This window comes from Anopheles maculipalpis, chromosome 3RL, assembly GCF_943734695.1.
Source record: "Anopheles maculipalpis chromosome 3RL, idAnoMacuDA_375_x, whole genome shotgun sequence".
Lineage (NCBI taxonomy): Eukaryota > Metazoa > Arthropoda > Insecta > Diptera > Culicidae > Anopheles > Anopheles maculipalpis.
The window spans coordinates 51,371,631-51,388,851 of record NC_064872.1 but is presented as its reverse complement, the minus strand read 5'-3'; the positions used below and the strand labels follow the sequence as shown (position 1 = coordinate 51,388,851).

The following is a 17,221-nucleotide window of genomic DNA, read 5'->3' as shown; positions in this document are numbered from 1 at the left end:
ATCCTTGCGTGGTAGGAAGATGAGTGAGAACTTACTAACGCTTAGTTTACATCACATTCATTTGGTATAGCTGTTGCCTTCGTGTATAAGATGATGCATCGTTGCAGCTCACGGTTATACACGGTTAATAGTGCATCAATCGGCTCGGGGCCTGATGTACCTAGACAATGATGGGGCGGATGAAGCGTTTTCGATTGCGTGTGCTACTAGTGACATCTTATAGTGTGCATATGACAAGTGATGGGGCGTTGTATACTACTAGCTGCTCCACTGTCCATAAAGTGTGCCGTGTTGGTGGTTTCTAGCTGTTTTGGTGCTTTCCGCTACATACAAATAGTCTACTAACGCGTACGTCGTATAGTGTAAGTTGAGAGTTAATCGGTACTTGATTAAAAATTGGAGCGTACCTGCTTAATGGTTTAAACAGTATTGTAAGCTCTGGTATGCGTCTGTATGCATGTTGTGGGATGTTGCTGATGGGCAACTATTTCTTCCTAGTGGTTTTGCTACGGTAAACGGGCGATGATGTCACTACTAATGTGGATCATCCCCGGCGATGGGGAGAGAAAATAGGCGATGAAAGAATCAAAGAAGGAACACGACATACGCCATTCAGTTACACATCTAAGATCGTACGATCGCTTTCGGGAAGTAAGGATCCATACTATATCGATTTTCGATCGTTACAAGCGTTCCGCCGCTAGTGCACGTGGTTCGACGTGAAACGGCGGTTCGCTTGGCACGATGCGCCATAAGAAAGAAATGCGGCATAACTTTCATATACGCTATAGATAACGAACAAAACGTGTTCTGTTGTTGCTGCTGTTGGAGGCTGGAGTGCATCATAGAGAATGTTCCAACCGACTTTGTTACATCTACGTGAAAACAGGTTACCTACGGTACAGGAGGAATGTGAGACAACGCTCTCATACGTCACCAACGTTAAGAGTGAGAAATTGATCCACCAACAAGTGGGTGTTGTAAATGGAAAATGTTCAATAAAATCTGGAAGCTCTACTATCAATCGAAAAATGCGTATTCTAGGCAGGAGAAAAGGAATTTCGGTTGGTTGGTTGGTTGGTTGGTGATGATCAGCAATCGCAAACTTGCACAGGGAGTAGTGATACAAATCTACTATACTTTCCTACGACCTGTTGGTGTGCCTAGCTAGTTTCGTTCTATTTATTGTGTGTCTGTGTGTGTGTATTTCGAGTTGCTATAGTTGTTACTATTTAGATCTAGAGAGTTCGCTTAGAAATGCTCGAAAGCTCCTTTTGAAAATGTTGTAGTTATGTTTTGAGCTGCTATTCTACCTTGCATGCGCTCTACTGCGCACTGATAAGATTTGTAATCCATGCACAAAACAAGCATCACTGTTTTGCCATTCAGAATCAACTGGTCAAAAAATGAGAGACGTTCAGCAGAAGAAGTAACACCCGTTTTGCTATTGCAAATCAATTTGAATTTTTTTTTTTTGCAAAATTGAGTTGTACAAAACCCATTATGTGATATAGCTCCATTTCGTTTTCTTGCAAACGGGGAAGGTACCTTCAACAAGCGGGAAGAACAAACCACAGAAGGTGATCGGTCATTTTCGAAGAGCAATTACAACAATGCCTCATTGCAGTAAATTAGATGTTATTTTTCAAAAGCGTACATACTCGACAATTGGGCGCACTGCTGAACAAAATAAAAGCATGCACTATTGTTGTGGCTGGGACACCTTTGGCAGCTTCAGATCATCCGCACTAAAACGGTTGCACTGCAGCTGCCAACGTTACGTCCAGATTTCTACCGCGTTCGTAGTATTCGGGCATTCATGCACTGGCCGCTGGTTGTTACTGCCTTTTGTTTTGTATCGTTCCAGTATAGTGGAAGTTGTCGCTTGTTTTGGCAAAAGGGAAGTGAGAAAGAGTGTGGAGAGAGATAGAGAGAGAGAGAGAGCACAATATATGGCTCGGAGGCGGAATGGTTTCGAAACACTAATATCCGGGAGTCCTCCGAAGGACCTTCAGGATACACTACCGTTTATCCTACAGGCATGTTACGAACAGTGGACCAGGGGAACACGTTGTACGGGGGGTTTTTTTTTTAGATGCTTTGGACGTAGCATTGCAACGCTCGAAAGCCATTTCACAGTTTCCGTCTATTGGTGTGACCGTAGGGAGGAAAGGAGCTTTCGCTAGGTGGTTTGCTAATTCAAATACAGAAGCCAGCCTGTAACTATCTGGAAACTATGCTGGCAACTACTAGCAACGCCTGCAACAGGGTATGCAAAACGCAAGACTAGGTGGTTGATTGAGAGAGCTATAGAGCTGATTAGTAAATGTATTGAAAATTATTCTACAAGGCAAAATTTGGACCTATGCAAAAGACTACGTTGGGGTCGTTGAAGAACTATCTGAAGAATTGTTTTGTTTTTTTTTTTCTCCTAAGGTATGTAAAATGTGCGCAAAAATGGTCTTGTATGGTATGACTGTTTTGTATACTTAGGATGAAAGTATTTCGTGTGTTGCGTCTGGACACTGCCGCCTGCCTATCACATTGATCAACACGTTTTTGACCGACTGTGGTTCCGGTGTGGAGTCGTGTGACGCATTGTGTATAGATGGTTTAATGTACATGGTGCTTGTCTTTTTTTTTCGATTACATGCTTACAACTCCTTGGTAAGACTGGTTCAGTTTCCGGTAGTAGTAGTAGTAGTAGTAATGGTGAGGGAATAAAAGGGTCGATTATACTTCGTCGGAAAGATCCTAGCAAAGAGAAAAGCTCAACCATTTCGTTCGATTCGTATTAAAATTTTCTAATGAGCCAACGAAACATGGTGGGTATGTACAGGTAACGATGATAGATATTAGCTTAGCTCTAACACCACTTTCGCACCAATCTTTCATTCCTCTGATGCTTCTGTTTGTGTAATGTTAAAATCGATCTGGACAGGTATGGTACAACAATGTAATAGAAGTAACCCAGGTAAACCCAATGTACAAGTTAGTTACACACGGGAATGTATGCATGGTTCTGTATTATTGTTGTGTTATATCTGTGCCCTGTTCATCTTTACGATAGCTTAAGGAGTCCTAGTTAACAACAGCAGAAGATTTCCAACGTTCAGGAACGGGTAAACGTGAAGGAAAACGTAATTTGGAGTGTTATTGTAAAGATAGTTCGCTATCAGCAGCACACACACACACACCCATCCTTTCCCAAGGCTGACGATATCCCTACCTCGAAATGTTTTTGCATTTTGCGATAAAGTTCTCCAAATAATGTTAGCTAACTTGGTAGGTAGGGATCGTTTCGGCAGAGTCGAGAATCGAGATAACCTTTAAGGATGGTGCCCGCTAGTGCTTGTCTGCTCTGTAACGGTTCGTAACGCTTGTGTTTGGTCTTGGTGCGGCCATGTAATTTTTGTGTTTTGTTTTTCTTATAAAAAACTCTCTCCCACCAACGGGAGGAAAAATGTATCAAAATCGGTTTCATACGTTTTGTTTGTTTTGTGAGTGTTTGCTGTTGTGGCAGAGTGTACACAGATGAGAACAGATGTGTGGGGACTATGTTTTGGTTGGTTGCTTGCAGGTAGCTGTACGCCGCCATCTTTTTACGACCTGCGTTTGCTCCTGCAGTTCGCGTGATAAGGACATTGACAATGACACACCGATACAAATAACATCGAAAGACACCGATTGATGTGACAACAATATGATGATGGATGCTTGCGTGCGACAGGGGCTGACGTGGGGGATCGGTACGGTTGTTAAAATGGCAATCGCTTTCGGCACTGCTGCAGTTGTGTGGGAGGATTCTGGCCGGATCGGGTCATGGGTCTTGCTCTGGGTTAGACGAGATGGAAGTGCAACGGGTGTTTTGTTGATGTAGCGCGTTGGCGTTGGTTCGGTGATGTGACGGTGACGGAAAGACGTGTGGCGGAGGCGTATTTGTGGTATGTTCAGTACTTGAGATACTTGGTGTGTCGCCGCGTCTTCTTCACCACTGGCAATCCGTCCAGTCGGCCATCCGAATAATACGAACAGTCGAGCAATTTTCACCAGAATGACAGGGGCCGTGAGGTGCTCTTCAATTTATAGCGCGCCCGCCGGTAGTCCTGTGCATCGAGCCGGTACAGCGGCGATATCTTAACGCCCGTCTTTTCCGGTATGATCTGGAACCGAGCCTGCGGGTCCTTGGCTGACTGTGGCCGGGCAGCATTACGCCTCGCTGCGGAAGCCACCGAAGCAACGGACGGTTTGGCGGGATGTACCGTGAGCGGCCGCTTGGTGGACGACGGATCGCCACCACCGCCGGTGCCAGCATGACGATCGGAGCTGGCAGCCCCCAATGGCCTGGCGGCGGAACTAGCCACAATGTTCATCTTTTTAGTGGGAATATTTTTTAGGTAGTTCTGCTCGACGTGACAGTTAAGCGGTGAATACTTGTTCGGCTTGTAGATGGAAAATATGTTGTTGAGGAAGCTGATCGCATTGGTGTTACCGCTTATCGCGTTACCCGCTGCGTCGAGCGACTTGGCACTGCTTGGTTCATGCGTGGCTGGCCCAGGTCCCTTGTCCGAAAGGTGGCCGGAATCGTCGGCAGACCTCTTGTCTCGGTCCGCCGGATACACCTTGTGTCTGGACCCTTTGCTTCTGGACGTGGTGTTGGTGCGATGTCGGTGGCTGTGGCTGTGATTGTTCGCCTTACCGATACCACCCTCCCGGTAGTGATAGTGGTCCCGATGGTATGGATCATCATCGTGGTAAATATCTATGACCGTACCATTGTTGTAGCAGCGGCTAAGATTGACGTTCTTCACTTTCTTTGGCGCCGTGCCGCCGGCCATCGCGCTTCGACCCACACTCTTGCGCTCTTCCAGCTCGCTCGGTGACGTTGGTGACGGTTTCTCTAACTCTTCCCAATACTTTTCAAAGTCAAAGTTAAAATCATCCAGCTCTAGGTCCGTTGAGTCTGACGAGGTGTCATCGAAGCGGTTCGGTGGTTTTACTTCCAACATACTCTTGTTCTTTGGTGGCGTAACGGGCGCTTTCAACAGGAAGCGTCCACTATCTTGCAGCTGGCGATGGTTCCGCTCGATGCAACAGTTCTGGTTAAAAAAATCTTCAAACGATCGTCGATAGTTGTCGGTGTACTCAGCGTCTGCGTACTTGGACACACGATCGAGCCGACCACGTAACAATTGTTTCGACCGTTGGTCTCGATATAAACTAGCCGCCTGCCCTGTACCACCGCGTAATGGATGACCGTAGAGTTCGCGGGCGACTCCACCATAATCACCGCATGCGATCGAATGACGATCTTCGGCATAGAGCGTGTTCAGATCGCTTTCCACTTCCTCGGGATCTTCTCGATCACGATCCTCTTCATCTTCCTCGTCCTCACAATCATCCTCGTCCTCGTCGAACAGATCAAAGTCCTCCTCCATGACGTACTGTGGTCGTGGTGCAATAGCATCACCTCCACCTCCACCACCTCCACCAACAACACCTGCCCGCAGATTATTTCGATTCCGCAGATTCCATTCGCTGATGATGTTGTTATTGTTATGCCGATAAGTGATGTTGTTGGTACTGTGAATGTTGTTATTGTTATTGTTTACGTTATTGTTGTGTAGATTATTGTTATTGTAAAAGTTCTTTTCATCTTTGCTGAAGCACGTCTCGTTGAAGCAACCTTCACGATCACACAACCGCACGACCGCTCGGCCACCCTCCGGATGCCGGCGGCGATGGTTTGGAAATTCTGGCATCTCGAAGCTGTTGCGATTGTACAGCTTTGCCATGTTGAACCCGACCCCCATACTGCGCGACGTGCTGAACGAATAGGATTTCGGTATTTTGGGATAGCGCTCCGTCCAACCGTCTCCCTCCAGACCGTCCCCCAGCTCGTCTATGTCCCGCATGCGATTAACTCCGAAGCAGCAGCTGCTTGATTTGGGATAGTTGTGCCGTCGCTCGAAATGGCCGTCAATGGTAAAAATTCCATCGTCTTCGAGTCCCGCCATGCTCATGTTACCGTTAATATCGCGCCCACCAGAAGCTCCCGCCAGATGTGGCACGGGCCGGGGAAAACCTACGCCCAGCTCTCCGTCCGAGTTATCGATGGATTGATTCGAGTAAATATTTTCCGTGTACCAGTTAGGCTCTAGCGATGTTTTGCGCGGTCGGGGTCGCTTCACCGGGTAGTAGTTGAAGTGGTGCCGGTACAGAATGCGCTCCTGGTTGTCGTACTTCAGCCTATGCTCCACATTGTACTTGTGAGCTTTCATCATTTCCATCTTCTTCTCGCGGAACTTTTCCCACTTTTCCCAGCTGCGATCGTAGGACTTGTGGAAGTTGTTGCGACTCTCGCGGTGATAGTGATGTCCGCCAGCGTGACATTGATCTTTCTGATCGCGGCCCTCGTGTCGTGGCCCACCGGTTGATGGCTCTTTTCTGCTAGTCTTTGTGGTAACGCTTGCTCCCGCACTCTTGCCGGCAATACCTGTATGTTGTCGGTGGTCTTTATCACGATCCCGGTCGAGTTTTTCCTCTTCCGGTTGTCAGACCTCCTGCAAGTACTTCACCGGACATACGCCCTGGCGGTTATCGGCCGAGCGAACCATAACCATGCCATTCACCTCCTCGCCAACCTGAAGTTAGGAAACAGAACGGAACGTGATTAACGTTAGGTGAGTGGATGATACCGTACACCTGCATACCTGAATGACGATTTGATCTCGAAGCAGTGTTAACGTTCCATCTCCACGCTCATTGTCGGTGACCTGTAGGTTGTGTGTGACCTGCAGTGGTTTTTCGGAAGCTGCAAGTTTAGCACAGTATTTAGAGGGAAAGTAGCCAACCTTCCCGAGACATTTTCCTTTCCACCAGTCGGGATCGGATGTATCGATCACAGTGACCTACAAAAGTTCAAACACTGCTGTGGTTCATCGGTTCGGCTGCGAGTTTCCAAAACAATTCTTACCTTGTATCCAGCTTTTAGATCCAGTTCATCCTGGTGACGGGACTTGAAGTTGTACAATACAACGTAGAGGTTTGTTGGCAGAAGACGATGGGATTTCTAAAATGAGCATAAATACATTCACATTACTATTTTGTTGCTTATTTATTATAATATTATTTTTTTGTCACAAGATAGGGGAGTCTCACGGACTTGAAAGAAGGGTTTTCAACTGTCCGATGGAGAATTTATTGTTTTCAAATAGTTTGGAAAGTTATCGGACACAATTGTGGTTCCCTATTTTCTTGTGCAATGAAATCCAATGCAATTTATGAATCGAATTCTAAGTAGCATAATAGATTCATTGAATTCAGTTCACTACTGCGCTACTTTATTCCAAAATCAATATTCACAAACCTGCACAAGAAAATTTGGAGCAAATAATAGAATCGCAATTGGGCCGGAAAAAGTTTTCATTCCTTTGCCGAAGCAAAATGGTTGCCGAAAAATGTGTACGCAATTTCTTATCCACTTATCCAGCCGTTCCCTTCTCCCCCTCCACTGCGACATTTACCTGATTTTGACGTACCGGTGATGGGCAGGGCGAAGTGCTGGCCGACGAGAGGCTTTTTTCGATTTCATCCGGCAGATCAACGGAACCGGTCTTCATGCCACGCGTAGCGTACAGGAATTTTCTCTGCGTACCCGACGGGCTGGAAGGTGCTGCGATGGGTATTCGATACGATGCAATAAGACGAAATGTGAGGGCTCGTACGCTCGTTAGGGTTTAGGCTTAGCCGAAACATTTGTGGCGGGGTACAGAAAATTCGATAAATCGTTTGATCTGTTCCCATGCTCTGTGTTCCTTGGGAGGGAACGGTGCAAAAACAAAATCATGACAAAAGACAAAAAAAAAAAGAATGTCCAAGGTTGCGCAGGACAAAACGAGGTACAGGTGCGTTTGTGGATGGGGGCATTGGGAATGTTTCAAAAATATAATAGATTCGGTAGCGGGACGCAACGAAACGGGAGGGAAATGGAGGGTGGAAAACGATAAGGGGACACATCTGCAGGGATAACAATGGGTGCGTCTCGTTGTCGCTAATGTTGCCGGCTAGAATTTATGGAGCGGATGATGATTTGGCGCTTCTGCCAATACTTACAGTGTAACCTACTATTGTTAGATGGCGGCGTGCTGTGTTCTAAGTGACCACCAGAACCTCCGTGGCCACCGTGACCGGTCGGTCCCGGAAGTCGCCGTCGAATTTGCCCATGCAATTCGGACGATTCTGGTGAGTCCAAGCTGAGTGATTTCATTCTAAGGTTCAGCTTTTGGCGTCGAGGTGAATGCGGTGCTACAATATTAGTAATTACACGGTACACAAAGGAATTATTTTACGTTTTTACCGCAGCCGCAGCCCGCAGGGGCACGGGTAGGAGAACGAAACCAAAAAAGCGATCGTAACACAACAAAAAAAAAAGCTAAAAAGCGATCAAATAAAACTGTCTAGCACGGTGTGTTGAAGATAAGCGTACGAAACATGCAGTACGACAGCAGCATCCTTCTGTGTATGTATTTGTTTTGTGTGTGTTTTTCGGGCAGCAAAGCCGCCCAAAAGTATGCAATCTGCAATAACAAATGTGGTTTTGTGTTGTGTGCTGAAGCAAAACGTGTAGTTTGTTTGGCAGGAAGCGATCGGTGAGTGTTGGTGATGATTTAATCGATACAATGGTGGTGTGTGTGTGTGTGTGTGTTTTCTGAATTAAAGCGTAATGTCTTAAAGCAGTGCAAAAATGTTCACTATTTAAAGCTTTCGATGTAGATCAGCTGCATTCCAAATTGCATTCTAAATGCATCAAACGTCCCTACGCTTGTTGCATGCGAATGCATGTTTTGTGTTTATATTGCACAGTGAGAGCTAAACAATTTATTTGATGTATGTGAAAAGCACACCGGTAGCAATACGGCCAGGGCATCCTACCCGATTAAAAAAAAGCACACCGGCACGTAGGGCACCAATCAAAATTATATGTGAAAAGCAGTGTGTAAGGAATAAACAAAAAAAAATAGGATAGAAAAAGTAAATATAGACTAATACGGATTTTACATGTAATCAATGAAAAGTATCGCTCGGATAAAATGAATTTGCAACTCCCCCCACGCTGTCCCACTTTGCTCCCACCCAACAGCAGTTTCCTGGCATATGCATATGGAACGCATCGATCACCGCCAGCGTGTGGGGAGAGCTTCAGCGAAATGAGGTTGATTATTTGAAGCGATGATATATTTGCATTATTCAACAGTGATTATAAAATCATACAGGGTCGTGTCATAAAATCGCGACATGATTTATGCTGGCAGTCCGGTGTCATGCAGATGAGTAACGGAATGCTGCTGCTGCTGCTGTACAGCAGGGTTTTTTGAATAGAAACTTGCAATCCAGTATCGCCGCTGGGGCGCACGCTATTCATTGAACCGAAATGACGAAGATATTTTGGCTTTTGTTTTGTTTGGAGCGTGGTTTAAAAGCGTTTCACTGTCGAAAAATGTTGCTCACAAAAGGTTGGGCGGGTGAGATAACGAATGCCGAAGAAAATGATTGCCGAATAAATGAATGGTTAACAAATGGAAGCTACGTGGTGTAAGCGCTATATCATGCATAGAGAAAAATGTGACGACAAAAGCGTACAGCGAGTTTTGGAGAAAAAAAAGTCTATTATTTGCTACTTACTGCACATCGAAAACACACATAAATTATGTTACAAAGCGTGCTACATGGTAAAAGATGTGTGCTAAAAAATTTTGAAATATTTAATTAATTTCTGTGCGAGGGCTACAATGGATCAGCGAATTTAGTAATTTCGGTTTTATGTAATTTGATAATTATGGTTTTGTATCGTTGATGCTTCATGGCAAGTTCCGATATTGAGTTGTCGAGTCATGTGTGTTTAAAAAATGTAGTTTAATCTAAAGCAAATGTATGTTTCAAATAAATCTTCCAGATTTTCCGCCCAATGCTTATTTCATCCATTTAATAAAATGAACGATACGTTAAATTTGTTGCTTGAAGGCCAGCAATGAATTTTGTTCAATTTGCGCTACGATTTTCGCACGTTACCATACGAGCACTGTACGCGTGTATTCACACGGAAGCCCGTACAGTTTGGCATAGAATAATCATAAAAATAAACGATACAACGATAACTGTACCATTCATTCTGCACCCTACTGTAACCGTTTATTTGCTGCTCGGTGCCAGTCGGTGCCGGTCCACCAGCTGGTAGAATCGTATGGGACCCGTTCCTTTCCTTCCATACTTAATCCTCCAGTTTTCTTTCATTGCTCAAACGCTGTTCCTTTTCCCGAGCGGCACTGTTGTACCGATATTCGAAAGAAACAAATGGATTCTGCTGCTGGAGCGAATCCCTCGAAAAACGTGGAGCACCGCACCTTCGTCCGCGCCGTACCGGGTTCCGGCGGTCGGTCGTTCGTTCGTTAGCGGTGCGAAAAGTGTGCGGAAAAGATGAAACAAACAGCCAGGCGCGGAGCATAATGGGCAGTATGTTTGTTTCTTTTGTATAATACGTATTTTAATGATCCGGATCCCGATCCATCGAACCATTCGCCCATACCGAAACCGGAACAGCGCTGGCGTAGGGAACGGCCGGTGGAGTTTTGCTGCTGGGTGCGCGGACGGGCGGAGAAAAGGCTCGTATAATTTGTGCAAATACTCCCGAGATCAAATTTTCATATTCAACCTTAATGTGTTTCCTTGTATCTTTACCGGTGCCCGGTGTAGGCGCTTTCCCTCATTTGCTTACGAATGTAAGGAAAGGAAAGCTTATCCCACGGCCCAGGCTCGCCGTGCTGCGTGCTGGTGTTGGGCTGGAGTAGTGTAGAAAAATGATGGCCAGCAATTGAAACATTAAGCTGGTGTGTAAGAACACGCATTATGGAACCGAACGGTAACACGGAGAAGAAGAAACATAACACAACCGAGTAGAACAACAGAGACGACAGAGATAAAGATGGGGATGCGGAGAGTACACAAGATGAACGAACAAATTGTGTTACGGCAACAATAAAGTGGCATTCATGATGCAGGAAGATAAATTAGGATATTCAAGAAGCGAATGATCGCTTCTTGCGATCTTCCAAATCCAGCGAACTGTCAACCTTACTGTCAACTACATTTCGGATGTTTACATTCCAGTCGGCCTCGCCACAGTTGAGGATTGCGCGATATTTATTGTGTTTCTTCGTGGGTTTGACTCACGTGCCGGCTTGTTGTTGCATCTAGACGAACTATAACAACGTGGTGTTCCTGTGCATGTATTTTAACACTCGCGCTAGAGGTGGTGCTCTCGATTTGGCAGCTTGTGTTTGGGATTTTTTTTGGGTTCTGTTTCCTTACTGATAGGAGGAGGAGGAGGAGGTACAGGAACATGTAGGAGATGGGAAGCTTGGTATGGAGGACGAAGGTGGTTGTTTGGTCGTTGGTCTTCGGTAGCATTAGGTAGAGACTTCGCTATTCGTATTTTATCACAGTCCGTTCGATAACCGATAAGTGTTTGGTTGGGATGTACCCCAACCGTCTTTCAAGTGAATCGAACATTACGTTGCTCATAAGAAAAATGCGTCACATAGCAATGGGAACTGCGGGTCGCTAAGTGTGGACATGAGGATGTAGAGCGCAAACAATGCTAACGTATGTATTGAAAAAAAGTAGACAAAAAAGTTTAACTACTGCAGATAACTCAACGTATTTTGCTTGCATCCTAATTTTGAGAAGTTTTCACTGAGCCTCCGTTTTAACCTAATGAAAGATTGAAGAAGATGGATTGCTTGAAATGGTGTTTCTGCAAAGTTTCTGCAAAGGAGAATTTCGGCTCTTTTGTATCGATGATGTGTTCACTATTAGAGGTGTATTTTTCAAGGGCACCGTCAGTTCCTCCATTTTGAATGATTGTCTACTACAGGGTTTTCCAAACTGTGGGTCTTTAACTCTACGTTGAATTATTCCGTTTAGGTTCAACCACAGTTTTGTAACAAAAGTAGATTTGTTAGAAACTTTTAAAATTTACATGTATCTCTGACGAATCAAGGAAGATGTCTTGCAGAAGCTGCATTAAAAAAAAGGTAAAGTGTATGAGAGATTCATAGAAAATACGAAAGACTCATGTGTTCAACTTGAATAAGTCATTCATTCAATAATCAACATTCATCCATTTAAAGTATTGTTGGATGTTGTTATAACTTCTCAACTTCTTACGATGAAATTTTGAATTTATACTTGCAGAGGTGTAAGCCTGCATCCTGTACTGTGATAACTATCGCCTCCGCGAGATAATGACTTCAGTCCAAATTTTAAAATATGGTCTTCTTCTATGTCGACATCGATACCGGAACAGCAGGCATCAAAAAGTTTGAAGACCCATGGTCCGGTCTTAATTAATAGAATTGTATGGAGTTGGCTCTAAATATTGGTAAAGTAATGGTGATCTTGATCAACGTCTTCCGAAACAAGCGTAACGATTGGTTTAACCCTTGGAGCAAAGATGCAGGGTTAACAAATCCTTAGAATCTCTTTATCAGCTGCTGATGCATCTAAAATGAAGGATGCTGTAAAATATGCTAAGATTGATAGTCTAGACGAATTTCACGATATCCAACTTCGCACGAGATTACAGAAATAAATTTTGTACGGTGAAAGACGCAATACAAAATACGATGGATGTCTATTTTTTTTACTTAACAATTGTTTGCACTCGGGAACAAAGGGTGTCTAGATGGATTACAAAAGGACGATGAAAGGAAGGTGTAGGATCGAGAAAGTTTCGTTTAAGCTCGTTTAGTTTTAAAGCATAAAGTCCTGTTACAAACTGAAGAAACAAACAATCAAAATAATGCACTTACAAGCATTTACTCAAAACGCTTGCTATTGGTTGTCTTGTCGTGCCTTTCATACGTTTCGTTTCAGAATGTTTGGGAAAACAAAATTCAAACTTCGTTTACATTACTAACGTGTCGTAGTTTACTGGTTTCGAACAATATTTAGTGAACGATTTACATAGCCCGGAACGTGACTAGCGGCGATTCTATTACATCATCGATCGACAAGTTAGTTATCCATTATGTTTTAGCTAAGAATGTCTTTAAATCTTTAAGTAAACGCTTTAAGCAACGGGCATGTGAGCAAGCATTCGGCGCTTCAACAATGCACCATTCGTAACCAACTATATTAGCGTTCGTTTGTCCTGTTTTCGATAGCATTTGGCACTCGGGCAAAGCGGCAAAGCGGCTTCCCACTGTGCCACGGATGCACTTCAAAGTATAAAATGTCGTAATATAGCAAACAAAAAATGAAGAAATTTCAACCTTCTATTAATAGCTTCCGGTATGTACGGTTTGTCGAGTTTAGGGGCTGGACGCTTGTCGGTCAGTGTGTATGTATCAGGTTGGCAGACTAACTAATGTAAACCGGCGGTCTAGTGTCCTTTCTCTGCTTGCTTAAGAATAAACTCTCATAGTTAACTCATAGTATTGTTAGCCTTTTGTGTGTGTGTGTGTGTGTGTGTGTGTGTTTGGGTTTTTCCCTCTCTCTTTCTCTCTGCACTGTTGATACCGATTGACGTTTTACTTCTTTCGTTTGCCATCTTTTTTGCCCGCCTGCATCTCCTCGGGCGGTGGTTCTTCCACCACAAAGCACAGTGGTTGACCGAATGGACGGGTCGAAATCATAATGTCATCTTCTTCCGCTAGAACAATAGTAGAGAAAATAATAAAACACCGCACAATTACATGAGGCGTTCGACTGAGATTCACCCACAGGTTGGGTTGGGTGGATTGGCGTTCCAAACCATCAACAAGGGCAAACCACGCTTTTGATGCGATTAACTGTCTGCAGAAAGCAATTAGTCCATGTAGTTGAGGTTAGTGATCGAGTGTACCGATCTTCAAAGTGTTGACAAATGCCAAAAACAAAACTAGCAATTAATTCACTAGCAACAAGACAGCAATGTTAGTAAAGGTTAACAAACAAGCAAACGAAAAACAAAATATTTGTTTCAAACATTGCACAGCTTCTCTGAAGCAAAAAAAAAAACCCGCAGTGATGTGTGCGCGTGAACAATAGCAAAAGAGAGTGAGCGAGATCGTCAAGCGAAAGGAAACCGATTTCCCAAACGAACAATGGTCGTCCCTAAGATGCTTGGCGCTGTACGTGGAGGCGTTTTTCTGCCTTTCTTTATTAAATTGTGCAGCGTGAAAGCGGGAAACAGAGACACGGGCCAGCAAAAAGACCAAACAGAATAGAACGCGGAAGTGGAAGAAATAATAAAGCAAGACGAGAAATCATCTGTAGAGCGTCTCTAATTGGTTTTCCATCATCATCGTCATCATCATCGTCGTCGGTGGCGTTGTCATCTATTCGAGTTTGTACGAGTCGCCGTTTCTTCCGCTGTATCGGCAACAGTGGAAACGCGATCGATCAATCGATGTCGGATGTGTGCATTTAGGTGGTAACAGCCCACCAGCCCGACACGCCGTTTAGAAGGATGTGGTGTGAGTATCGTATGGTGGGGTTTTGGCACCAGGCATTAGAGGAGTTTCGTAGAGGAGTCTCGTACATAAAATCACAACACACTCAAAAACAAATTACACGACTACGATGGCTTCATGGTCACAGTGAGAACAAGCGAGCGCAAGCAATGATGCAGCTGCTGCACACCGGGGAACAGCGCAAGTAAAACATGGCTTAGGTCGTGCGAAACATCAACAACAACAACAACAACAACAACACGACAACACAGGACACATTTTGGGTTGAGGTTGTGGTAGTTGTGCGCGCGAGTTTTGCATACCGATGAGAGGGAAAGGGAGATCACAGAATCAAAGGGTAATGCCGGTGGAAGGTGAATGTATGTTAATACCCTATGTATGTATGTGTGTGTGTGAAAATGTGCCCCCCCCTCCCCCAAAACTATGAGGCGGAAAGGGTCAGAACGTATTAAAACACACAAACTGTCGTGGCATGTTAGCGCCGTGGCTGATCGGAGTTTTAGAACAACAAAGTCGGCAAAACAAAACACATGATAACAACTCAAGCTAACAACACCAACGCGCTTAAGAACAGCTAGTAGTAGTAGGGGTAGAAAAGTAAGACATTCAAATCCATTGTAAGGCACACGCAGACGGAAGTAAAACTTTGAGTGTATCACAATGCAAAATGGGAAAACACAGAAAGAAAAACGGATAGCTATGTATGAGAAAAATGCAATACGAGACGAGTAGTTGGCACAAAAAAAAAAAAAACCAAAGGAAATCGGACAGAAAAAAAAAATCAAAAACCAGGATCTGCAATTAATTACTTTCAGGTAGCGAGATCGATCGATGCTGTGCCGATCGTAGCCGCAATATGCCGAAGCCGGACATAGGTCGGAAGCCTGCAAACAGTCGACGCCTCGCACCGGTATCGATGGCCGCCGCCTGGTGCATGTTTGGGTTTGTGGGTACGCGTATATCTGCAGGCCAATATGGGAGGGACAAAACAAGTGACTTTTAATGCGGGTATATGCGGGTAATGTATGTATATGTTCCCGGACGGACGATGTGTATGTGTGTATGGGTGGACATGGAACGAGTGAACGATTTATTGTATCCCTTTTCCAGCCCATGGGCCCGCCATGGTCGTGAGTGCGTCTGGTGAATGATTCGAACAAAGGTAATTATGTGTGGTAGAAGCTTTTTTTTTTTGGTTTCGTTCGTGTACCGTCGTGTGTATCGGATCACTGAAGAGATCAATTATTTGATTAGCTTGCCGATTATGCACTGCCATTGGGAAGCCTTTTTTTATATTTGTTTTCTCATCGTACTCGGAGAAGCGCAAATGATCGAAGCGAGACCGAAATTGGGCTATTTAAATGTGGAAAACCAATGATTTTGATAATTTCGATGTATCGATTGATCAAACTGCTACGAATATATAATTTCAAGTACGCAGATTCAGAAGAAATAAAAGTCAATGTAAAGGAATAATAAAAAGTTATAACATAAAATGGTCCGACGGCGGGACAGAAAGTTTAGAGTGTTTGAATCGTGATTTTATGCCTAATTTTTAGTAGATTTTTGCTTTTTCAAAACATTTTTGAAAAAAATCGGTCCGAAACTGTTAATATTAATTGAAAAGAAAGTTAAGAAACGGACAATGCTCTACTTTAGCCACGCCGAGCTTTAAAGAAACAAGAGTATGGTGAAGAAAAACAAAACAATGTAATGCGTAAAATCCAAATTTTCTAACGTTTGTTTAGAACAATGTAAAAGTTCTAGCATAGTAACAATGCGTTCAACTACGGCTGTAGATCTATGTACAGAAGAGAAAGAATACAACTCGCGTGCAAACTCGCGCTAAGAGCAAGAAGATAAGGTATGGAGAAAATACAGAAGCATAGTAGTATCTACAGACTGGAAAGAACGAGCTGACCAAATTGATAGTCAAGCTGCAAACGCAACTACTACAGGGCAAATAGTACAAAAGGGCGGATAGAGAGCGTAGAATAAAATGTGGAAGTCATTTAGAATGAAATAGAGGAGAAAGAAAGAGCGTGAAAAAGAGACGGACACAGCGCGCATAGAAGAAAAAAGGGTTTAAAAGAAGTAGCATTCAAACCAAACCGAACGGGACACGGTGCTGTGATACTTGAAAATGAAACCCAAATGGCCGAAAACGTAACATAACATAAAGTAAGTGTTAAAAGAGAGAAAGAGAGAGAGAGAGAGAAGGAAAAAAAGCAGGAACTAGCAATGAATTAAAAAAGTTCCGCCCGGAGCGGAACACCGCGGACCTGAGCATGACATGTCCGTTGCAACGGGCGCAGTCAGTCCCTGTTTCTGGTGTGGATAATTTGGCCCCTGAGATTTGACTGGTCCCCGCCATGGCGCTCGGTCCGGATACTCAGGCACTTTCACTACGGGAATGTCTAGCGGAGGGTTCGAGACTGTTTGGTTGTGTCCGGCGGCCGCCGTCCCGGTCGCTCCTGGGCCCTTTGCGGGATCGACAATAATTTTGCCGCTGGAAATTTCGCCCGCCTGCTTAAGGACCTGATATATCTGATCGACATCTGTTGGTTCTGTTGAGGAGGGATCATGATGGGATCGTTTGTGTTAGTTAGAGCTGCGTCTGGGTGGGGTTTTTGTTCTTGTTTTTTTTTTTTTTTGGTGCACAGAATGGGGACAACGGAAACAAAGTCGAGTGGAGTGGTAAAAAATGG

At 44.3% G+C, this 17,221-nt stretch overlaps 1 protein-coding gene across 1 annotated transcript in view; it reads right to left on the bottom strand.

Moving 5' to 3' along the window:
- Positions 1–3,932: 3,932 nt before the first annotated feature.
- LOC126561320 (uncharacterized) overlaps positions 3,933–17,221 on the bottom strand; it is a 46,871-nt gene continuing 33,582 nt past the window's right edge. The window contains 7 exon segments of the mRNA XM_050217394.1: positions 3,933–6,644; positions 6,714–6,911; positions 6,977–7,072; positions 7,542–7,675; positions 8,116–8,307; positions 15,323–15,475; positions 16,796–17,080. Coding sequence (XP_050073351.1) covers positions 4,047–6,644; positions 6,714–6,911; positions 6,977–7,072; positions 7,542–7,675; positions 8,116–8,307; positions 15,323–15,475; positions 16,796–17,080 — 3,656 coding nt within the window. The 3' untranslated portion in view covers positions 3,933–4,046.